Source organism: Dreissena polymorpha, chromosome 14 (assembly GCF_020536995.1).
Source record: "Dreissena polymorpha isolate Duluth1 chromosome 14, UMN_Dpol_1.0, whole genome shotgun sequence".
Taxonomy (NCBI): domain Eukaryota; kingdom Metazoa; phylum Mollusca; class Bivalvia; order Myida; family Dreissenidae; genus Dreissena; species Dreissena polymorpha.
Window position 1 is genome coordinate 27,370,891 of NC_068368.1, and position 23,792 is coordinate 27,394,682.

A 23,792-nucleotide genomic window follows, 5' to 3' on the forward strand; every position below is an offset into this window, starting at 1 on the left:
AACACAAGAGTTCAAGTTTAAAAAGGAAAAAAATAAGTAAGCCTCCAAAGGTCTCGAACCACTGACCTATGGAGTCCGAGAGTAAAAAGACTCCCGCCTAGGCCACTCGGCCATCAATGCTCATGCTCAGAGTGGATGTTTTTTTGCCTATATAAGCAATCCTCGTAGTATCCCAAAATAACACGTCAACAGAACTTAACAACTTATTCAATCGTTTCGCGTCGCACGACGCGTTATAATTTTCAGGGTTGCAAATCACCAAAATATGCATATAGTAGACATTTAAGAGCATGGTAAATGGTTTCCCGGAAATGTAATAATAGAAAATATTGGTTTTCAGATATCATAAGTTACATCAATTTAACATTTTTCTTTTGTTTTCGGGTTGTATATTGCTCTGAGTAATTTTAATAGAATTCAAGATCTATGATGAAACTCATCTCATTACAGACATAACATTTTCTAAGATCTATAGGTGTTGGAGTAATTTGTTACTGCATGTTACTATCCATAATTCCATATGTATCCAACGTGACGACAGAAGCCATAATTAGGTTGCTTGTTCAATCTCCACTAGATCCTGCTTATGATATCCATGCAATTGAGGTTAAAGAAATGGGTTATTGTTCCTCAAAATATGCAAAGTTGCTAACCTGCGGATGTTCGTTCAATTTAAATTTTCAATTCTTCAGTGGAAAGCTAGATGGCAAACTCCGTTGATTCGGATTTAGATGAGTTCCGGATTCCGAACACACCGAGAAATGCCGGTAGATATTGATGCTCTTCTGTTTTCGATGTTTATTATTGTAATCTGGTTTTGTAAAAGCGCACAACGCAACATCTCCATACTTCGCGGTCATATGTTAACTGTTATTTACTTACACATATGGATTATTCTGCGTATTGAAATATACTTAAAGCTCCATATATCCAAATCTACTATAAGACATGTGATAATTTCAAATACCCGGGTACAATTTATGTCAGACTTCAGCTGGTTGTTATTTGTTTACCAATGAATTTAACGAGTATAAAAAACATTAATCACGTACTATCATTTAAAACGACAATTATCAATGACTAAAGTAATGACTAATTAACAAAATTAAATTTTCTAAATAAATTTGTTGTTTAAAAGTTGATTTTCATGCTTTATAATCGATTATTTAAAGCGGACATATGTAGACGACATATCAACGCAGCCATGGCCGAGACGACAGCATTTGCAGACGATGTAACGGCGTTACGACACGGCGAGGAGCTGGTGTCGAGACTGCCAACTCTTGCGTACTACGCGAGAACCACCCCAACAGAAACCATTCGACGAAGGAGGGGAATAATAAACCGGGTCGATGTTGGCGACAGAAGGCAGACAGCAACAACCAAAGTCCGATTTAAGGCCCTTGACAGACCAGATTACAGGTCTACTGCTGGGATTGACATGGTCAAGCTCTTAGCCAAGGGCTTGGGTAAGCCTATTTCACAAAAGCAAACCGTCATGTTATACAACTACGTTATCACATATAATGTAAAATGCATGACCAGAGTAGGGCGTATAAAGAAAAGAATTACAGATTACTGCCCATCATTTTGTAATATATCACATGAGGCTGACAATAAAATAATTTCGAGGCATTTAAATCTTGAACGGTCGAGGAATACAATTATCATTGTTCTTGACTTTCTGTTCAATACATGTGATTGAATTGAAATAATACCGCTAAAATTATGAAATGTTCTATAGATGACGTCATTGAACTGCAAAAAGAGTATTTTTCTTATGAAATTGTCTGTTTTGCGTATTTGTTCGTATGAAATTGTCTGTTATGTTAAAATTGATTCATTTGTAGATAAATTGTTGGCTTGATAGCTGATCCCTAATAGCCCCATACATTGTTTGACATAAACACTACTGACCTGATAAATATAAATAAAAATAAATAATATATAATATATAATAGTATGATATATAATATATGTATATAATACATATATTATAAAAAGAAGTCGCTTCTAGCCGTCTATAAATTAGAACTCTTTGATTAAATTTGCCGTAGCTTTCGACATCTCGGTCTTCTTCAGCGGCATTTATTTGTTAAGCATATCATGTTTAAGTGACGTTATATTGTTAGACGTTATAATTACTTAAGGGAGGCTATCGGAGAGCACACACACACACACACACACACGCACGCACGCACGCACGCACGCACGCACGCACGCACGCACGCACGCACGCACGCACGCACGCACGCACGCACGCACGCACGCACGCACGCACGCACGCACGCACGCACGCACGCACACACACACACACACACACACACACACACACACACACACACACACACACACACACACACACACACACACACACACACACACACACACACACACACACACACACACACACACTTACTGAACGATGATTTTATTATTTCAATTGAAGGTATTTAAAAAAACTTATATTTTACCATGTTACCCACTACATAAACGCTTCTGAAAACAGCACCGGGTGATGCACTACATTTATACACACTAGTTTGTCACTACATGTACACACTCATTTTCCCTGACAACACACTACTTGAAATAATCTCAAAATATAACTACTGGACGCTATGGTTTTCAAGCGATACTTATTAGATTGATCAGGCAAACAAAGCCGTTTATACACGCACTTGTTCAAAATCTCGATATTCTATGAAGTATTATTAGTAGATATATAACTTGTTGTCAAACCGTTCCGATCCGAATACTTAAATAAGAAGGTTTATTTTATGAAACAATCATAACTGCAATACAATTATAGCCTTGCTCACGACTATATATACATTATAGATATGTGTATATATATATATGTATTTAATATATATATATATATATATATATATATATATATATATATATATATATATATATATATATATATATATATATATATATATATATATATATATATATATATATATATATATATACATGTATATTGCTCAAACATTTATAAATCTATATTTATATAAAGTGTGTTAATTGACCTTGTGCTCGAATTGTTGTTTGTGATTTATTTAACTAACAATGCCTTTAGTAGTGGGACATAGCAAGACAAAGTACTTGTCTGATTATTTGTGTAAGGGTTCTTACTCAGTGTTCTCGTATTCTGGATATAAAACGCTCCAGTTTATGTACGAGAAAGACGCTTTTGAAGTTGCGCCTTTCTTTTCGGTATGTTCCGAGCACAGTACACATATATAATATGATATTAATATATATTGTATAAATGGGTAGATTAATGATAAAAGTAGAAGCTATGATCAGTTTTATAAACTCTCACTACAAAAGTCATATCTGTTAGAGTGCGATAATGAGCAAAAGTACATGTAAACGAATATGAATGATATTTTATAACATTTTTAGGATTTTAAATTTACTCCTGTTATAGACGATTATACATAACATTACATATCAGTGCAAACCGAAACAGAAAAGATTTTGTAAAAGTGTTGAGCATACTCACTTATGAAGTCATTTCTTGAGTGCGCGAATATTCATGGGGCAATTATGTGAATATTGTTTCGCTATTTTTGAAAATTAAGAATCTAGAATGTATGAGGCGCGTAAGGAAATTCATATTTGTGCGCGTATAGATATTCATTAAATTTAAGCTTATACCAAACACTGATAGTGTGAGTTCTTTAAGTAAATTATGGAGAATGATAAACTTGAACGCTCCAAGGCTGCGTGTCAAAACTTCTACGAGTTGGTTCCAAATCAACGAATTTTGGTATGTATTAATAGTTTAGTGTTCTTGTTTAAAGTAAAATTCACAATTAGAAACAAAATAATAATGAAAATATCACTCAAATTCGTAAATTCGAGCTCTCATTTTGACTCAATTATCAGTATTTATGAAACGAGTGGTAATTTTTACATTTTTTTGTATTGTGCGAATGAGTAAGTGCTAATAATTATAAGATCTAGCTGTTTAAGAGTACAATGATTTTGAAACTCTAAATAATAATGAAAATACCATTCATTTCGGTAAACTCGGGTTTATATTCGCGAATATTAGTCATATTCAGTAGTCAAACTGAAATGGAAATTAATACAACATAAATTAGTCATATTTTGTCCTACGATGATAGCAGAAACAGGGCTTTTTCTGATTTTGGGAAGCGGACGTTGGCCGCTAATTTGTGAAAAATGAGTCGCGAATTCTTCAGAATTGTCAAAAAATGAGTCGCGAACTTTCAATATTTGTGAGAAAATAAAAAACGAGTCGTGAAGTTTCCAAATTGTAGAGTTTATTTTTTCATAATTAAATGTAGTAAATGCAAGTTAATTTTTTTATATAAATTACAATATTTGGAATTTCCATGACATTTGTATTAACCAAATGATTGATTAATACATATTAAAACCGGTAAATATTTCGTTGCATTCAAATCTTAATGCAAAAGTAATATGTTTGTAATATCAGATGTGAGCTGTAAAGTTCGTCCGAAGTTCGTATAATTGTAGGTATTGGTGCAATTTTACAATATGTTTTGATGGTGGTGCACTCTGTTATTAAAAGTTGTCAATTTTGGTGTTCCTCAAATCACAAACACTATTGAAATCTATCCACACAGTACAGTCGATTAGTGTTAACCGGAATGCTAAGGACTCCGAGACTCATTTCAGCAAGCTAATATGAATTCACCAGTTCAGCTATTCAATATCGAAAGGCAAATGTCTTGCCTAATCGCTTGCCATGCTAGCGGTTTTATATTTCAACTAACTAATATGTGTGTATATATGTGTGACTGGGAACGCGATTTCGACTATTCCGATATGTTCAAGTAGAACCTGCAGCAAGATTATTGAGTGCGGGGAATTAAAATTGACCATTTTTCTTTTGATTTGTTATGGTTTAAATTAACCTCAGCTTATATATCAATGTGGGGCAGAGTTGGAAATTGCTAATTTTCAGATTAAATATCTCCGTTTTGTTGTAGTTTTTCAGTGTTTTTTAGCAATATAAAAGTTTGTCTGCGTGGATGGAATTAAATGTAACATAAATCTATTGAACCAATCACGGTGTCTGTATGGGTCGTTTTGGCTGTCAAAATGAACTTATGAAGATTTAAGACGACGATATGTTTCTTTGTCTGTTTTACCCGAAGCTGGGCGAAAGTTGTCAAAATGTAACAAACTTATAAATTGATATTTTGTAGTTGAAATTCCCTGTTTTAATACTAATAATATTTCTTTGAGAATGTTTTGTGCGTGTATTATTCTTTCAATTCGATTTTCACTTTATGTAAGTTCAGATGACTGAGCTGATCAGGGGCGATACGAATTTCCCAAATATACCCAAATCTTCCCAAATCTACCCAAATCTTACCAAATCTACATAAATCTTTTTAAAAATAATTATTTTACGTCATGTTTGTGTGATGGACACTATTGTTTTGTTTTATGCTTCATCTTTACTCGTGACAATATTTCATAATAAAATTACTGTAATAAATACAGGTTACACACAACTTACTTATTGATTTCTGTTCTGGCCACTATGGTTCCCAATACATTTTGGTCATAAATGTTAGCGTTGTAGAATATGTTACTTTCCTTTAAATCAAACTTGTTTCACGTTTTTAAGTTCCTTTATTTGTTGCCGTACTTAACATTTTTAACAATAAACTCGAACGGCCTGCCTATTCAACTACCCAAATCTACCCAAATCTGACCAAATCTACACAAAGTCTACACAAATCTACACACCAGTTATATAAATAATTATTTTTCATCATGTTTGTGTGATGGGCACTATTGTTTTTTGTCTTACTTTTCTAGCGGAATCTAACCTATTTCAGTGCAAATTTGCATTTCAGTCTTACCATATCAATAACGCCCACAGTCCCTTGCAAAAAGTCTTACCATAACTATAACCCCCACCATCCCATGCACACAGTCTTAACATATCTATAACCCTTAACATCCCATGCACACAGTCTTACCTTATCTATAACACCCATCGTCCCGTGCATATAGTCTGACCATATTTATGACACCCACCGTCCCGTGCATACTGTCTAAACATATTTATAACACCCATAGTCCCGTGCATATAGAATGACCATATTTATATCACCCACCGTCCCGTGCATATAGTCTTACCATACTTATATCACCCACCGTCCCGTGCATATAGTCTGACCATATCCATATCACCCACCGTCCCGTGCATATAGTCTGACCATATCTATATCACCCACCGTCCCGTGCATATAGTCTGACAATATCTATAACACCCACCGTCGCGTGCATATAGTCTGACCATATCTATAACACCCACCGTCCCGTGCATATAGTCTGACAATATTTATATCACCCACCGTCATGTGCATATAGTCTGACCATATCTATAACACCAACTGTCCCGTGCATATAGTCTGCCCATATATATAACACCCACCGTCCCGTGCATATAGTCTGACCATATCTATAACACCCACCGTCCCGTGCATATAGTCTGACCTTATTTATAACACCCACCGTCCCGTGCATATAGTCTTACCATATTTATTACAACCACCGTCCCGTGCATATAGTCTGACCATATCTATAACACCCACCGTCCCGTGCATATAGTCTGACCATATTTATAACATCCACCGTCCCGTGCATATAGTCTGACCATATCTATATCACCCACCGTCCCGTGCATATAGTCTGACCTTATCTATAACACCCACCGTCCCGTGCATATAGTCTGACCATATCTATAACACCCACCGTCCCGTGCATATAGTCTGACCATATTTATGACACCCACCGTCCCGTGCATACAGTCTTACCATATTAATAACTCCCACCGTCCCGTGCATATAGTCTGACCATATTTATATCACCCACCGTCCCGTGCATACAGTCTTACCATATTTATAACTCCCACCGTCCCGTGCATATAGTCTGACCATATTTATATCACCCACCGTCCCGTGCATACAGTCTTACCATATCTATAACACCCACCGTCCCATGCATATAGTCTGACCATATCTATAACACCCACCGTCCCATGCATATAGTCTGACCATAGCTATAACACCCACCGTCCCGTGCATATAGTCTGACCATATCTATAACACCCACCGTCCCATGCATATAGTCTGACCATATTTATAACACCCATCGTCCCATGCATATAGTCTGACCATATCTATAACACCCACCGTCCTGTGCATACAGTCTTACCATATCTATATCACCCACCGTCCCATGCATATAGTCTTACCTTATTTATAACACCCACCGTCCCGTGCATATAGTCTTACCATATTTATAACACCCACCGTCCCGTGCATATAGTCTTACCATATCTATAACACCCACCGTCCTGTGCATATAGTCTGACCATATCCATAACACCCACCATCCATGCATACAGTCTGACCATATTTTTAACACCCACCGTCCCGCGCATATAGTCTGACCATATATCAATAACACCCACCGTCCCGTGCATATTGTCTGACCATATTTATAACACCCACCGTCCCGTGCATATAGTCTGACCATATCTATATCACCCACCGTCTTGTGCATATAGTCTAACCATATCTATAACACCCACCGTCCCGTGCATACAGTCTCACCATATCTATAACACCCGCCGTCCCGTGCATATAGTCTGACCATATCTATAACACCCACCGCCCCATGCATATAGTCTTACCATATTTATAACACCCACCGTCCCGTGCATATAGTCTTACCATATCTATAACACCCACCGTCCCGTGCATATAGTCTGACCATATCTATAACACCCACCGTCCCGTGCATACAGTCTCACCATATCTATAACACCCGCCGTCCCGTGCATATAGTCTTACCATATCTATAACACCCACCGTCCCGTGCATATAGTCTGACCATATTTTTAACACCCACCGTCCCGTGCATATAGTCTGACCATATTTATTACACCCACCGCCCGTGCATATAGTCCTACCAAATCTATAACGTTAACGGTCCAGTGCCTATATTAGGATCATATCGATATCGCCACCGTACAATGCAGACGGTCTGACCATATCTATAACACCAACCGTCCCGTGCATTTAGTCATGCCATATCTTTTACGCCCACCGTCCCTTGTATATAGTATTGTCATACCTTAACCGCCTTCTATTTAGTGCAAGTAGCCTAACCATATCCTATATTTTTGTTGTTAAAAACATGAAATGTTATTCCGAGCAATATAATCAATTAATTTGATTAATCCAAAGTATTCAAGCACGACCACATACTGATGACTAACATTGAATAATTAAAATTATATCATTGGAACTTTTCCAAAAAAGAACCATGTATATGAACATTATTAAACTTACGTATTAGAACTGAAGCGGTAACCATATGCTTAGCCTATAGGGTTTCTCCCATAGTTAAAGACATGCAAAGTTCAATATGTCACCTACATAAATATTCATCATCAACCGCAGCAGCAGTAAATACAGCAATTACAGCATCACAACCATTGAACATATACATTTGAAAAGTAAGTATCATATTAACAAAGAAGGAAGCTCAACTAGTGTTAACATATCGCAGGTTAAAGTTAGGGTAAAAACCGAAAAAAATCACATGCCATGCCTGCCGTATTGTTCAACACTCGACGAACGATATATTTTCTTAATACGTTTCATAAAGATATGCACAGCTTCACCAAGATGTCGCAGTTCATCCTTCAGTATGCGGCAGTTTTCAATGTCTTTTTTGAGAGAAGTTTGCAATGTAGTCTTTATATCATTCAACTTTTTCAAGGTTGATTTTTCTAGCTTATCCAAAGAAGCGTTTAAGTTCTTACGCATTTCTCGGATTTCTTGCAGTTTTTCACGATATGATATATCAACAAACTTAATGATGGCTTCTTGTGAGCTTTCAAAGATTTCAAGTTGCCGAAGAATAGCTTGAAGATTGTAGGACAACTGTTCCATATCCAACGACAGCTTTTTGACTGACTCAGAAATTAGAGTGGCCAAATTAATGCACTGTCTGAAAAAGCAACATGGAGCATTATTAACACTAAAACCATTTTGAAATATAAAAAATATAAGCGCAATACAACATTTACAAACATGTTGAGCATATGTTTTAAACTTGGCCTGAACAATAACAAACATAATTACTACTGTGAGAATGTGGAGTAAAAAGTAATACAAGTGCATTAAGAAACATTCAAATTTAATTTCTATGCATATTTGGCGTTCGAATTCTACTCCGATAACATTGGAGCCAAAGTTGTGATCATGTTTCTTGAAAATTTGGCAACAATTCAGTGTTTAGAGCGTAAAAAAGCTTTTTTTAAATTTGAGCAAGTGATCCAAATTTTGGCCTTATATGACCCAGTTCCAAAATCAGCCAAATTCGGATTGGGACAAATGTTTTGACCAAGTTTCATGTAGATTGGAAATAAATGTGACCAATATAGTGTTTACAATTTTAAATCTTAGCCATATAAGGATAATTACCCCGTACCTTGGACGTCTTTTTAACAGACCGGGACCATTTTCAAAGTTGACTTTGAACCTTTAATTTGAGCATATATTCTGACCATGTTTTATGAATATTGGATAATTGACTTCAAGAGTGTGAAAATTGTTGCGCAATAGCCATATTAAAAGATCGCTTCACCAACTGGCAGTTATATTTGTCATCGAACCACAATCATCTTCATACTCGGCCGAGCTATTATATGAGATATCGTTCTGACCTAGTTTCATAAAATTGGACAAATAATTGTGGCCACTACAGTGTTCAACAGGTTTCACTTAACCCATATTAGGAAAATTGCCGAACGCCTTGTTTTTCGACGTATCACAACCATTTTCAAACTTTACCGAGCTATCAATGTAACAAATGTATAGACCAAGTTTCATAAAGATTGGACTTAAATATGACTCCTTAAGTGTAAGCGCTGTTTCACTTTTGCCATGTAAAGAAAACTGAGCCGCCCCTGCCGGCCATGCTTTTCGACTAACCATATCCATTTTCGCCGAGTGTCATGAAGATCGATTTAAAAAAATGTTCACTCTAGGCTGTTTGTTCATAAGGTTTCACGAAAACTGCCCCACAAACTGGCGGTCGTGTTTTTGACAAATCACAGCCATTTCTGAACTTAGCAGAGCTAATAATAGTACAAATTATTTGACAAAGTGGCATGGAGTTTGGAAGAAACTGTGACTGTTAGAGTGTTCACAAGTTGTCACTATAGCCGTTCATGGAAAACTGTCCCGCTCACTGTGAGCAATGTTGTTCAGCGAACCACAACCATTATCATATTCGGCTGAGCAATCAAAAATTCTTTTTAAGTGTCATGAAGATTGGACTTTAATGTAACGTTTAGTTTGTTAGAAAATTTTCGCTACAGACATATATGAAACATTTCCCCACCTCTGACGGCCATGTTTTTTTTACGAATCACAACAATTTTTAAACTCGGCCGAGCTATGATTAGAACAAATGATCAGACCAAGTTTCATGAAGATTGGACTAAAACGAGATTTCTCGAATGTTTACAAATTGTCACTTCAGCTATTTAAGGAGAACTACACCGCCCACTGGCGGGCATTGTTTTCATCGAATCAGAACCATTCTCAAATTCGCGGACATATTATTCGAGCAAATTAACCCAAGTTTCAAGAAGATTTGACCAACATTGTGTTGGCTCTAGCGGTAATTTTGTTCGATGAACCAAAACCATTTTCCAACGCGTCCGCGCTTTCCAAAAGAATAAATGTTCTGACTAAATTTCATGAACGTAGCTTCAAGAGTGGAAGTAAGGTGTCACAAAATCCATTTAAGATAACTGTCCCGATCCATTGCAAATATGATTTTCGACCAATAAAACTACTATTTAAATCGGCCAATCTATCATAAGAAAACAAATATTCAGACCATGTGTAATGAAGATTGGACTGATGATGTGGCCTCTAGAGTGTTCATGGGGTTTCCTTAAAGCCATATTAGGACAATCGCCACACTCCCGGGCGGCGATGTTTTTCGACGAATATCAACCATTTTTGAACTCGATCGAATACATTTTCAGACCTGGTTTCGTGAAGATGTAACACAAAATGTGACTTCTAGAGTATTCACAAGGTGGCACTTAAAGGGGCCTTTTCGCAGATTTTGACGTGTATTGACGTTTGTCATTCAATGCTTTATATTGATAAATGTAAACATTGGATCTAAAACGATCCAATAAAAACAAGAATATAAATAAGAAAAAAAATAAACCTAAACTGGGCTCAAACCACTGACCCCTCTTGTAAAAGTCTATCGCTTAGACCACTCATCCATAATACATAAAAGCAATCCTCGTATTATCCCAAAATATAACGACAACAGAACTAACATAATATTCAATCGTTTCGCGTTGCAACGCTTTATAATTTTCAGGTTTTAAACCGTCAAAAGATGCATATAATGAATATTTTAGAGCATCGTAAATGTTCAATTGTACTGTTTCCTCACAAATGTCATAACTACAACGAAAATTTGCGAATCCGAAACCTTTTTTTTTAATTTTATCAATGTACCAAAACGTAAAAAGGCCCATTTAAGCCAAAAAATGAAAGCTGCCCCGCCTCCTGGCAGCCATGTTTCTTTTTTACGAATCACGTCCATTTTCAAATTCGGCCGAGATATAATAAGAAAAAATATACTGCCCGAAGTGCAATAGGATTGGATCAAAACTATGCCTTCTTAAGTGTTCACATAGTTTCACTATAACCATAAAAAGAAAAATGCCAAACTCCCTGCTTTTCGACGAACGATAACCATTATCATTAAAATAAATGTTCTGATAAAGTATTATTAGGTTTGGAGTAAATATGTGACTTCTTTAATGTTAGAAGAGAAGGTTTCACTATAACCATATACTAATTTCCCCGCCACCTAACGGCCTTGGTTTTTACGAACCGAAATCATTATCAAACGAGATATCACCTGAACACATTTTTGGCCGAGTTTTATGAAGATTGGACCTACAATTTGACCTCTGGAGTGTTCTTAAGCGTTTCTGTAATTTGAACGTTGTGGTCAGGTACGTTAATACATATACTTAATAGCATTGTGACCTATAATTATCATACAATAGTCACATTGATGCTTAAGTCAACTACCTAATCAAAAGGTACATCAACAAGTATTTGAAAAAAATTGCAATCAATTCATTGATCCCCTTTATCAAGTAAATTAAACATTAAAAACAATGTATGCACCATTTTCAAATAAAGACTTCTACAAATAATGCCTTCAATTACTAATACACCAATAATGTTTACGCAATAATGTATAATAATATATAGGGAGTAATTGTAGATTGCACATAATAAAATATATGATTGATGCATGTTGCGACTGCGGCCTTGGGACTTCCTATAACATCAATAACTTTGAATCAATTTAATGATTTTGCGTAACCAACCTGTGATCTAGTAGAACACATTTAGCGAAGCACACCTGACTGTGCTCCAGACAAAACATGTCCAGTTTCTCGTTGTAGACACCGCATGTCAGGAGCAAATCCTCCATTAGTATGTTTATGTATTGTGCACTGTCCTCTAAATAACAGGCTAATTACCAGTAATATTTTTAACTCCCATTATAAATAAATAAATTGTATATGACATCAGAATATGTAGCATGAAGACCCACACAGTTTTTATATAATAAGAGTGCAGAATCAATACGGTTTTCAGGGGTTTTTCTTGCAATTTTTGCCGATATCTTGTGTTTGAAATCGGTGACAAAATTTCACGTTGCGTGAAGCATTAAGGCATTAAATAAAGTAATTCTGATGTATTTTAAATTGCCATCCGCAGCATCAAAATCTCTCCTCTATGCACTAGTTCAAATTCTTAAGAACATTGTTTTAAAAACATATTTGAAAAAAGCACTATTTACCAGTGTGTTTACATCCATTAACGTTTAATTGGGAACCCCGCGAAGTTACGTGATCATGCACCCTGTAATGTATATGAACATTTTTTTAAACCTGAATTGCTTAAAGCTCACAAAGGAATGACTGCATCCGCTATCAAAACACCTAAAATCGACACAGAAGTCAAAATTCACAGTGAAGTTACCAGAAGACCTTGCATAAAGTTACTTATCATATTTATGATAATACAAAGGGATACAAATAAACAATTTGGTTTATGTCATAAAGTTACGAGATGCTTTTGTCATTTGTAGTTACACATCGTCTGATTTACCTTCAATTATGTGCTCATGTTTACAACAGTTGTAAATTGTTGTTGCTTTTTAAATATTTTTTTTTCTTAAATGCATCGCCAATTTTTCAAACATTGTTTATTTCAGAACCATGCACTGAATTGAATGCGAGATAAAATTTCAACTTCCATAGTTAAACCTATTTTAGGATAAACATGCACACTATTGATGTAAATCTACCAGAAGCCGCCTGTTTTAACACCCCACTCTAGTTATTGACTGCACACATTGTATGTATGTTTAGTACCAAATATTTTTACTTTGGTCTAGCTGGCTTTATTGATTACCAATGTTAGGTCTAACTGCCAGTTAAAGATATGAGTTGTTTCAGCAATCATTTACCTGAGTACAATAGAGAGTATAATACTGTTAAATTAAAGGTCAGAGTTGTGAGCCCAGGTCGAAGGCCTCACAAGATGATCGCAAAGGAGTGTGGAGTTTTAAATATCTGTCGACGCTACAGATAAATGTGCGCGTTACAACCAAACCTTAAACTTTATTTGTAGTGGATACAATCCTCACTTGAACACAACTTTGCATTATTCTGATTAAAGGCTCGTCACAATAACACGTTTTGATTAATGACTCGGTCCACGTGTGTACAGTGTAAATTCTTTTCTTTAGTAGAAATAATGATATAAAGTTTTGCGCACAAACGTTAAATTGAGCCCACATACAATTGCGCGCAACAAACCTTTAACGCCTAACGCTTGCGGTTTTAGAACATATGATTTATCATGTGTTATGCTATACAAGTCTAAATTAATAATGTGATACCTTGGGCGTGGACTTTTTCTACTACATGGCAAAATTTGAACAAAATAAGTAGAGATAAACTATTTAATATCACTCGCCAAACTAAGACAACCCAACCCTTGGGATTAAAAATTATTTTTTTGATATAGTCTATATACATTATTTGACCAATGGGGCGTGGTAATAATTGACCCGACAGGCATACTTTGAACAAACAGAGATGAGGCCCCCGATAATATATAAGTAACAAACCGAAGGGCCTTGCTGGTTTCAGAGATTTATAATATACATGTATACATATCAGGAAAACATTTCTTTCCTAGGACGGAACCAAATTTTACCTCAGTGTCATGATTTAAAGTCACCTTGGAAGAAGACAACCGGATAATGTTACATACAAAATATTAAATGCCTGATAATTGAGACAGAAAAAATAAAACTATTTTTAAGTTATGTACTAAGAAAGTGTACATGCACTTGTGACCCATGGGCAAGGTCAGTTTTAACCCTAGGGCATGATTTTAAAAAAATTGGTAAAGAAACACCCTGCAATGTTAAATGGCAAATACCTAACCCTCTCAGACTTTGAATTTCAGAGAAGATTTATAATTTATAAATGTTTAAATAATATACATGTAAGGAAAACAAGTTATCCCCAGGGCAGTGCCAATTTTGACCACAAATGCATTATTTGAACTAATATTGTACAGAACCACACCAAATATTTAACCTCTGATCTGCATGGCTCAATGGAAATATTTGTCAGTTATCGACTATATAAGTCTATATAAATCAGGTGACCCCTGGGACGTGGTCAGTGTTGACACAAGGGGCATCCTTTAAGAAAACTAAGTATTGGTCAATTATAAAATGTTACCCACAGAAAGTATAGCCTTGTCACTTGTTGTGATCGAATAAGACGATTTTTGAAGTGTGCAGTTGTGAAATATATATTGTTTGCTCTGATGACATACACATGCAAAGACCCAGAAAGATTTGAACAAATTTGAAAGAAGGTCAACAAAGGATCATTTCTGTGTAGTTTGGTTAAAATCTGTAATTGGGCTGAGAAGGCGAAGACATTGTAAGAAACAGTTCACTCAAGCACCACGCGAAAGTACGGAGGAAGAATATCTGGGAACAAAAAAAGTTACCCATGAGCAGCATGTGTCCAGGTGAGCTAAAATGAATAAGTATTTGACAGGACAAAGTTTTATCCAAGATGGCTACCAGTAATCAGTTACTTAGGATGTTATCGAAAGAAAAAAGGATCGCACTACTACTTCTTTGGTAACCTTTTTTATGTTTTGAGTGAAAAATATTCACACACTATTATTACTTATGAGCATGCAAACAACCCAGTGCATTTGAATCGAAACAAAAAAGCAAATATTAATCACAACAATCTAGTACTTGTAAAATCAAACAAGAAAGCGCATATACATCTTTACCACTGATATGACCGCCTAACAAGCACTTTCATATTAGTACATTCCCCTTGTTTGTTATTTGCATTTTTTATCGCAAAAAACAACACTTCTTGTTGTTTTTGATATAAGTTCGTCCTTTTTTCTGTCCGTGGACAAAAGCTTGTCGGACGAAGTCTGCATTTTCAACGTACAGAAATCAAATTTGAATGCATTGGTTCTTGTTATGAAGACACTACACTACGTTAAAAATTGCAGTAGTAAGGACCCGTTTTTCAACTTATCATTTGCCTGTTTATTGCATTTTGATACATATTACGACATGCCGCGTCAGGGTATTCGTAAAGTGTGTGAAAAAGCTTCTGTTAGTTTTCATTTAATACAAACTAAGGTAGGAACCTCAAGATAAAGTACTTTAACATAAGCGTTTATATTATTATGAAGATCACACAAAATGACTTACACTGAATTTCGTGCACAAAACTTTTAGAAAATTAGTCGCTGATATCTCTCAGCAGTTTCTGCATTTAGAACGCGAACTTTTTTTCTGTTTCGAAATAGTTTTTCGCGTTGTTTATTTTATTGTTAAACCACTATTTATTCAATTGTTTTAGGAAACCTATCAGCAAAAATGTCAACATTCAGTCATCGAATCAACAAGCAAGGGAATGCAGTCACGATACAACAACAGATAAAAGTAAATAAATCAATTTAAAACAAACGCATTTAATGTGCATAAATTGTAAATTGTCAAGAAAATTAAGTCTGTTTTTTTTATAGAATTTATTGAAAGCAAGATAAAGCAACTTAAGTAGAATTCATATATGCTTTAACAATACATTTATATTATTATATGAATTATTTATTCATTATTAATTTCAACACAGGTGCATATTTAATAAAATGAAAAGAATATTGTTGGCGCACTTGAATCGAAAATTATAAAGTTTTATAAATAAAAGGAAAATTTACATTATTAAATTTCAATATTATATATTCCACAATTTTCTTTATTCGAAAAACTGTAATTTATTTTGCAAAAACTTCAAATAAAAAATAAGCATAATTATAAAAAGTTGTTTTAAACAATGGATGCCATATGTCTGGTATAAAGAATTACAAAAAGCATTAGAAAAGAAAGGAAGTTTGAATACATATTTAGTAAGATGCATATACACGCAGATGGAATTGCACTAGTAAAAGACTTAAAGAAACACATGCGTCACACAAGATTTTATCCAAAACTTATTATGACGTTTAGATGTACGATGATGTATTAACAGTAAACTTCGAACATTACTTTTTGCTAGAACTTGGAAACACTTTTTGCTAGAACTTGGAAACACAAACATATTTACTACTCAAATAAACTCTTTGTCACAAATTTTGTTTCCGAAAATGAAAATCAACGCATTTCACCAAGAGATAAAAAAATGAAAGCATTTGCATTTGAAAGGTTTACATATTTTTTTAACGAAAGTATTACTCTAACAATACAAAAACTAATTCGGCTACTGTTAGGTAAAAATAACATCCATAACAAATAACTTCCACAAATTGCTGTAACGATCCAGTTATAATGGTGTCATTGCGGAACTCTTTATTTTTCGGTGTCATTTTAATGTGCATTTATCTCATTAAAAACTCGTTTTTATTGCTTACTAACATAAGAAGCTAAAAACAATTTAAAAGCATTTGTTTAATATAAAACATTTATTTCTCGTATTGTTAGTATGTGTAATAAGACAACACACACAAACACAATTAATGTATAAAATAGTTTTACATTAGTCGACGGTGTGTTGTCAGATCTATGTCTATCAGCTAAATAAATTATTAAAATTTAATATAAATTAAATCATTTTTATAACACATGTTTGATTGTACAACTTTACACTTATGTTAATAATCAATGACCAAACATTCTTAAACAAATCATGTGTAAAATTATTGTTAATTTACAATTTTGTTTATTCATGTCAATAGCCATAAACCGCCCATGCTTATGCAAATTTCTTTAATATTGTATTTCATATTACGTTTTAAAAAATATTTTAAAGTTCATCTTTCGCTTTCACGCCACAATTTAGAAACCGCCCAGATGCTTGCTCCAGTTACGTCTGCACATCCGCCAGGCCTGCGTCTTTCTTCCTCTGTTCAATCATGCTGTCAAACTCGCCAGGCCGGTGCAGAGGGATGGTCACTTTGGGGCCCGGCTTAGGGATCTACCCAACAGAGGTGACGCTTGAGGGCCGTGACGTCGGTACTCCGCTAGCATCGTGACGTCAAACCTGCGGTTGGGGACCTCTCTTTGACGTGGCTGAATCAGCTCCATCTGCTCCAGCTCCATCTCCTGTACGCCTGGGGAAGGTGGACGATACATGTGGTCCCGGCTTAGGGATCTACCCAACAGAGGTGACGCTTGAGGGCCGTGACGACGGTACTCCTCTAGCATCGTGACGTCAAACCTGCGGTTGGGGACCTCTCTTTGACGTGGCTGAATCAGCTCCATCTGCTCCAGCTCCATCTCCTGTACGCCTGGGGAAGGTGGACGATACATGTGGGCCCGGCTTAGGGATCTACCCAACAGAGGTGACGCTTGACGGCCGTGACGTCGGTACTCCGCTAGCATCGTGACGTCAAACCTGCGGTTGGGGACCTCTCTTTGACGTGGCTGAATCAGCTCCATCTGCTCCAGCTCCATCTCCTGTACGCCTGGGGAAGGTGGACGATACATGTGAATGTTTGAGAAACAATATTAAGTAGATTCAACATTTGAATCAGTCATTAAGCAAGATGTGTTTGTGAAACACTACGTCCCCCATATATTTGACCTTTGACCTTGAAGGATGACCTCGACCGTAACCTTTTACCACTCAAAATGTGCAGCTCCATGAGATACACATGCATTCCAAATATCAAGTTGCTATCTTCAATATTGCAAAAGTTATGGCCAATGTTAAAGTTTGACACAAACCAACAAACACACAGACAGGGCAAAACAATATGTCCCCCAGTATAGACTGGGAGAAATAAAAACAATTACGTCTTCAGGCGAATATTTCAAATAATCCTCGCACGTTAGTAACGACCCAATTAACCGGACGTTATTTTTGTGTTAAAATGCACAATGATAGCTTGTGAAAATCGTACTAAATAACATATAAGGGTTTACTGAAACGGTTCCCCGGTTTGTATGAATTGAACAACGATCACGTCAGCCCGAGGTGTTTTAAATCTCCGCATTTGAACTGCAAAGGATCGTTTATTGATATATTATATCGATTATGAAAACAATATTTATGGACTTTTACATGATCAATATTTTTGTACATAAAAAATATTATGCAGTGACCAGGCATGGGATTTCTTTTTTTGTTTGGTTAATGGTAGATTTATACGAAGTACTTGTCTTTTTATAGGGAGATAAACGTAGATTATTTTACTGTGTATAATAAATGTATAACATGAGCCGCGTTCTGGGTAAACTGTCCTTTCTGCATGTGCGTTAAGTGTCATCCAAGATTAGAATGTGCAGACATAATATAATCTTAACGTAAATATAGTTTGTTCAGACAGTTATGCCCCTGATTAGCCAGTGCGAAGGGCACAGGCTAATCTGGGAGGAAACTTTAAGCAAATGCATTAAACCCATTTTTCCACAAACGCGGTTCAAATTTATAATAACAGTAATGATTGCGACGAAGAATTATCTGCTACCTTTGAAGGTGGTGACGTTAGCATGGTGTGGCGGTTGAGCTTTGCCAGCAGGGAAATAGATGGGATTGTGTTGCCAGATCTTGACATCATCGTCCTCCGAGCTGACGTCATCTTTGTCGTCCACATGGATGCCGGACGAGGTGGCCGGGCGGTTGTCGCCGATTTGCCGCCCGCTGTTTTCCATTAAACCGACCCTGGATATGGACCAGGAAAATCAAAGGTCTCAAGAAGAACGTTTGCCAAGACGTTCATAAAAGCGAATGGTTAGAACACTACGTTGTAATCAATTCAAAAAAAAAATAATTGAACAGCGTGACGCTCTATTTAATAACCAATTTAATAACCGTATATAAAGAATCTCACACTACCCTTAAAAAAGAAAAACAAAAACATGATCGGAAATTTCCTGCAATATATCGGTAGCCGGTGCTAAACATACGTTTCTAAATCTGTTAACAATATATGATAAAATACCAATAATCGAGGTTTTCATTATTGTAAATTGTGAGTGAAATAATATGAGTCGTGCTCTGTGAAAAGTGGATTTAATGCATGTGCGTAAAGTGTCGTCCCAGATAAGCCTGTGTAATATGCACAGGCTAATCAGGGACGACACTTGCCGCTTTAACTAGATTTTTGATAAGAGGTTTTCTTTAAACGAAGAATATCATCAACGCGAAAAGTGTCGTCCCTGATAAGCCTGTACGGACTGCACTTGCTAATCTGAGTAGACACTTTACGAACATGCATTAAACCCCCTTTTTCACAGAGCACAGCCCATATATAACATATATCTAAAAGAGTAAAAGTAATAGAGAGAAATATTGACACCACCGCTGACACCTCCTTGAGAGCGAAACTGTGTTTACAGCGCTAAAGTTGATGAAAAATAAGCCGCAATAAAATAAAATGAAAAAAGGAAGCAACTGGATTTTGAAAATAACTGGTGTCATGTACTCTATCTACCATAATTTACACTTTTGCTAAATAATTAAATATAGAATCATACGCCAACATCCGATTTTTATAAGCAAGGTCCCTGATGTTATTTTGCATGTGCATTATTATACCCGTTTATATCATTGCAGTTACAAGGCATATGCGGTGGCGTATAGCACATCTTCACATGGATTTTATTTTAAGACACGGCTGTAGTTTTTAAATTATATATCATTGATTTTATAAATATTACAACTTAAAGATAAGCGCGACATTACATAAACAAAACAGGACAATAAATGCGGCGACAGACACAACCCAACATCAAACATAAAACAACAAGATGATGCGTTCAATCAACACAAATGCCGCCTCCTTGTCAGTACTGATTGATGAATCCATTTGAGCCGTGCTCTGAGAAAAACGGGTTTAATGCATGTGCGTAAAGTGCCGTTTCAGATTAGACTGTGCAGTCCGCACAGGCTAATAAGGGACGTCCCTTTCCGCTTTTATATTTTCTGCTCCTTGCGTCTCAAATGGCTCCGCTAGCATCGTGACGTCAAACCTGCGGATGGGGACCTCTCTTTGACGTGGCTGAATCAGCCTCATTCCTTCATCGTTAAAATCATTCAGCTCCATTTGCTCCATCTCCATCTCCTGTACGCCTGGGGAAGGTGGACGATACATGTGAATGTTTGAGAAACAATATTAAGTAGATTCATCATTTAAATCAGTCATTAAGCATGATGTGTTTGTGAAACACTACGTCCCCCTTATATTTGACCTTTGACCTTGAAGGATGACCTTGACCGTAACATTTTACTTCTCAAAATGTGCAGCTCCATGAGATACACATGCATGCCAAATATCAAGTTGATATCTTCAATATTGCAAAAGTTATGGCCAATGTTAAAGTTTGACACAAACCAACAAACACACAGACAGGGCAAAAACAATATGTCCCCCAGTATAGACTGGGAGAAAAAAAACAACTACGTGTTCAGGCGAAGATTTCAAATAATCCTCGCACACTAGTTACGGCCCAATTAACCGGACGTTATTTTTGTGTTAAAATGCACAATGATAACTTATGAAAATCGTACTAAGTAACTTATAAGGGTTTACTGAAACGGTTGCCCGGTTTGTATGAATTTAACAACGATCACGTCAGCTCGAGGTGTTTTAAATCTCCGCATTTGAGCAGCAAAGGATCGTTTATTGATATATTATATCGATAATGAAAACAATATTTATGGACTTTTACATGATCAATATTTTTGTACATAAAAATATTATGCAGTGACCAGGCATGGGATTTCTTTTTTGTTTTTTTAATAGCAGATTTATACGAAGTAATTGTTTTTTTTTACAAGGGAGATAAGCGTAGATTATTTTACTGTGTATAATAAATGTATAACATGAGCCGCGTTCTGGGTAAACTGTCCTTTCTGCATGTGCGTTAAGTGTCATCCAAGATAAGAATGTGCAGACATAATATAATCTTAACGTAAATACAGTTTGTTTAGACAGTTATGCCACTTATTAGCCAGTGCGAAGGGCACAGGCTAATCTTGGAGGAAACTTTAAGCAAATGCATTAAACCCATTCTTCCACAAACGCGGTTCAAATTTATAATAACATAGTAACGATTGCGACGAAGAATTATCTGCTACCTTTGAAGGTGGTGAAGTTAGCATGGTGTGGCGGTTGAGCTTTGCCAGCAGGGAAATAGATGGGATTGTGTTGCCAGATCTTGACATCATCGTCCTCCGAGCTGACGTCATCTTTGTCGTCCACATGGATGCCGGACGAGGTGGCCGGGCGGTTGTCGCCGATTTGCCGCCCGCTGTTTTCCATTAAACCAACCCTGGATATGGACCAGGAAAATCAAAGGTCTCAAGAAGAACGTTTGCCAAGACGTTCATAAAAGCGAATGGTTAGAACACTAAGTTGTAATCAATTCATAAAAAAAATTAATTGAACAGCGTGACGCTCTATTCAATAACCAATTTAATAACCGTATATAAAGAATCTCACACTACCCTTAAAAACGAAACGAATTATAAAACCTCAAAAACATGATCGTAAATTCCCTGCAATATATCGGTAGCCGGTGCTAAACATACGTTTTTAAATCTGTTAACAATATATGATAAAATACCAATAATCGAGGTTTTCATTATTGTAAATTGTGAGTGAAAAAATAAGAGTCGTGCTCTGTGCAAAGTGGATTTAATGCATGTGCGTAAAGTATCGTCCCAGATAAGCCTGTGCAATATGCACAGGCTAATCAGGGACGACACTTGCCGCTTAAACTGGATTTTTGATAAGAGGTTTTCTTTAAACGAAGAATATCATCAACGCGGAAAGTGTCGTCCCTGATAAGCCTGTACTGACTGCACTGGCTAATCTGAGACGACACTTTACGAACATGCATTAAACCCTCTTTTTCACAGAGCATAGCCCATATATTACATATATCTAAAAGATTAAAAATAATAGAGAGAAATATTGACACCACCACTGACACCTCCTTGACAGCGAAACTGTGTTTACAGCGCTAAAGTTGATGAAAAATAAGCCGCAATAAAATAAAATGAAAAAAGGAAGCTTTTTCCAGAAAAGTAACTGGATTTTGAAAATAACTGCTGTCATGTACTCTATCTACCCTAATTAACACTTTTGCTAAATAATTAAATATAGAATCATACGCCAACATCCGATTTTTATAAGCAAGGTCCCTGATGTTATTCGGCATGTGCATTTTTATACCCGTTTATATCATTGCAGTTACTAGGCATATGCGGTGGCATATGGCACATCTTCACATGGATTTTATTTTAAGACACGGCTGTAGTTTAAAAAATTATATATCATTGATTGTATAAATATTACAACTTTAGGATAAGTGCGACATTGCATATACAAAACAGGACAATAAATGCGGCGACAGACACAACCCAGCATAAAACATAAAACAACAATATGATGCGTTCAACCAGCACAAATGCCGCCCCTTGTCAGTACTGATTGATGAATCCATTTGAGCCGTGCTCTGAAAAAAAACGGGTTTAATGCATGTGCGAAAAGTGCCGTTTCAGATTAGACTGTGCAGTCCGCACAGGCTAATAAGGGACGACACTTTCCGCTTTTATATTTTCTGTTCAAAGGAAGTCTCTTCTTAGAAAAAATACAGTTTATGCGGAAAGTTTCTTCCCTGATTAGATTTTGTGTGGACTGCACTGACTAATCTGGAACGGCACTAAATTTACGCACAGCACAGCATGGATCCATTGGAATAAGCCTTAATCCAAAACAAGGTCAAGGTTAATGTCAAAACGAGGTCAGGTGATATGAAGGTGGTGAGTGTTCATGGACAGCATTCACGCATTAATCAAATTTAGTAGTATGCAGCATCGTTGTTAGAAGAAACGCGTCTTTTTGATTTAACCAAGAATGTGGACTTTCTTATTTTGTCTAAAACCAAATGCAGGTACATGTCAAGGTTAACATGAGTTGGTTGTTGTGCCTACGCTAAATGTGTTTGAAAGCATCATCCATACAAGTATTGACGCTCTGTAACAAGCAGTATCGATGTTAGAAGAAACGCGTCATAAGGTTTAACCAAGATTTTGGACATTCTGAATAACATGTGTA

The 23,792-nt window shown here is 36.2% G+C and overlaps 2 protein-coding genes across 3 annotated transcripts in view; both read right to left on the bottom strand.

The window, feature by feature from the left end:
- Nucleotides 1-7,697: 7,697 nt before the first annotated feature.
- Nucleotides 7,698-13,089, bottom strand: LOC127858086 (E3 ubiquitin/ISG15 ligase TRIM25-like). Of its 2 annotated transcripts, none has more exons than XR_008038744.1 (2): nt 12,964-13,089; nt 7,698-9,048 (listed from the first exon to the last, which is right to left on the bottom strand). XR_008038744.1 is itself a non-coding variant. In XM_052394978.1 (2 exons), the coding sequence occupies exons 1-2, from the start codon at nt 12,589-12,591 to the stop codon at nt 8,634-8,636; spliced, it is 522 nt and encodes a 173-aa protein (XP_052250938.1). In that variant the 5' UTR covers nt 12,592-12,643; the 3' UTR covers nt 7,698-8,633. The 2 variants fall into 2 exon arrangements, 1 of the variants encoding a protein (XP_052250938.1); XM_052394978.1 differs by lacking the exon at nt 12,964-13,089 and adding an exon at nt 12,485-12,643.
- Nucleotides 13,090-17,329: 4,240 nt separating this feature from the next.
- The window catches only part of LOC127858075 (uncharacterized), a 60,022-nt gene continuing 53,559 nt past the window's right edge, over nt 17,330-23,792 (bottom strand). Inside the window, exons 37-39 of the mRNA XM_052394961.1 lie at nt 19,197-19,390; nt 18,055-18,191; nt 17,330-17,693 (exon numbers count right to left, since the gene is read on the bottom strand). Of these exons, the coding sequence (XP_052250921.1) occupies nt 17,646-17,693; nt 18,055-18,191; nt 19,197-19,390 (379 nt within the window). The 3' untranslated portion in view covers nt 17,330-17,645. The remainder of the gene's footprint in view (nt 17,694-18,054; nt 18,192-19,196; nt 19,391-23,792) is intronic.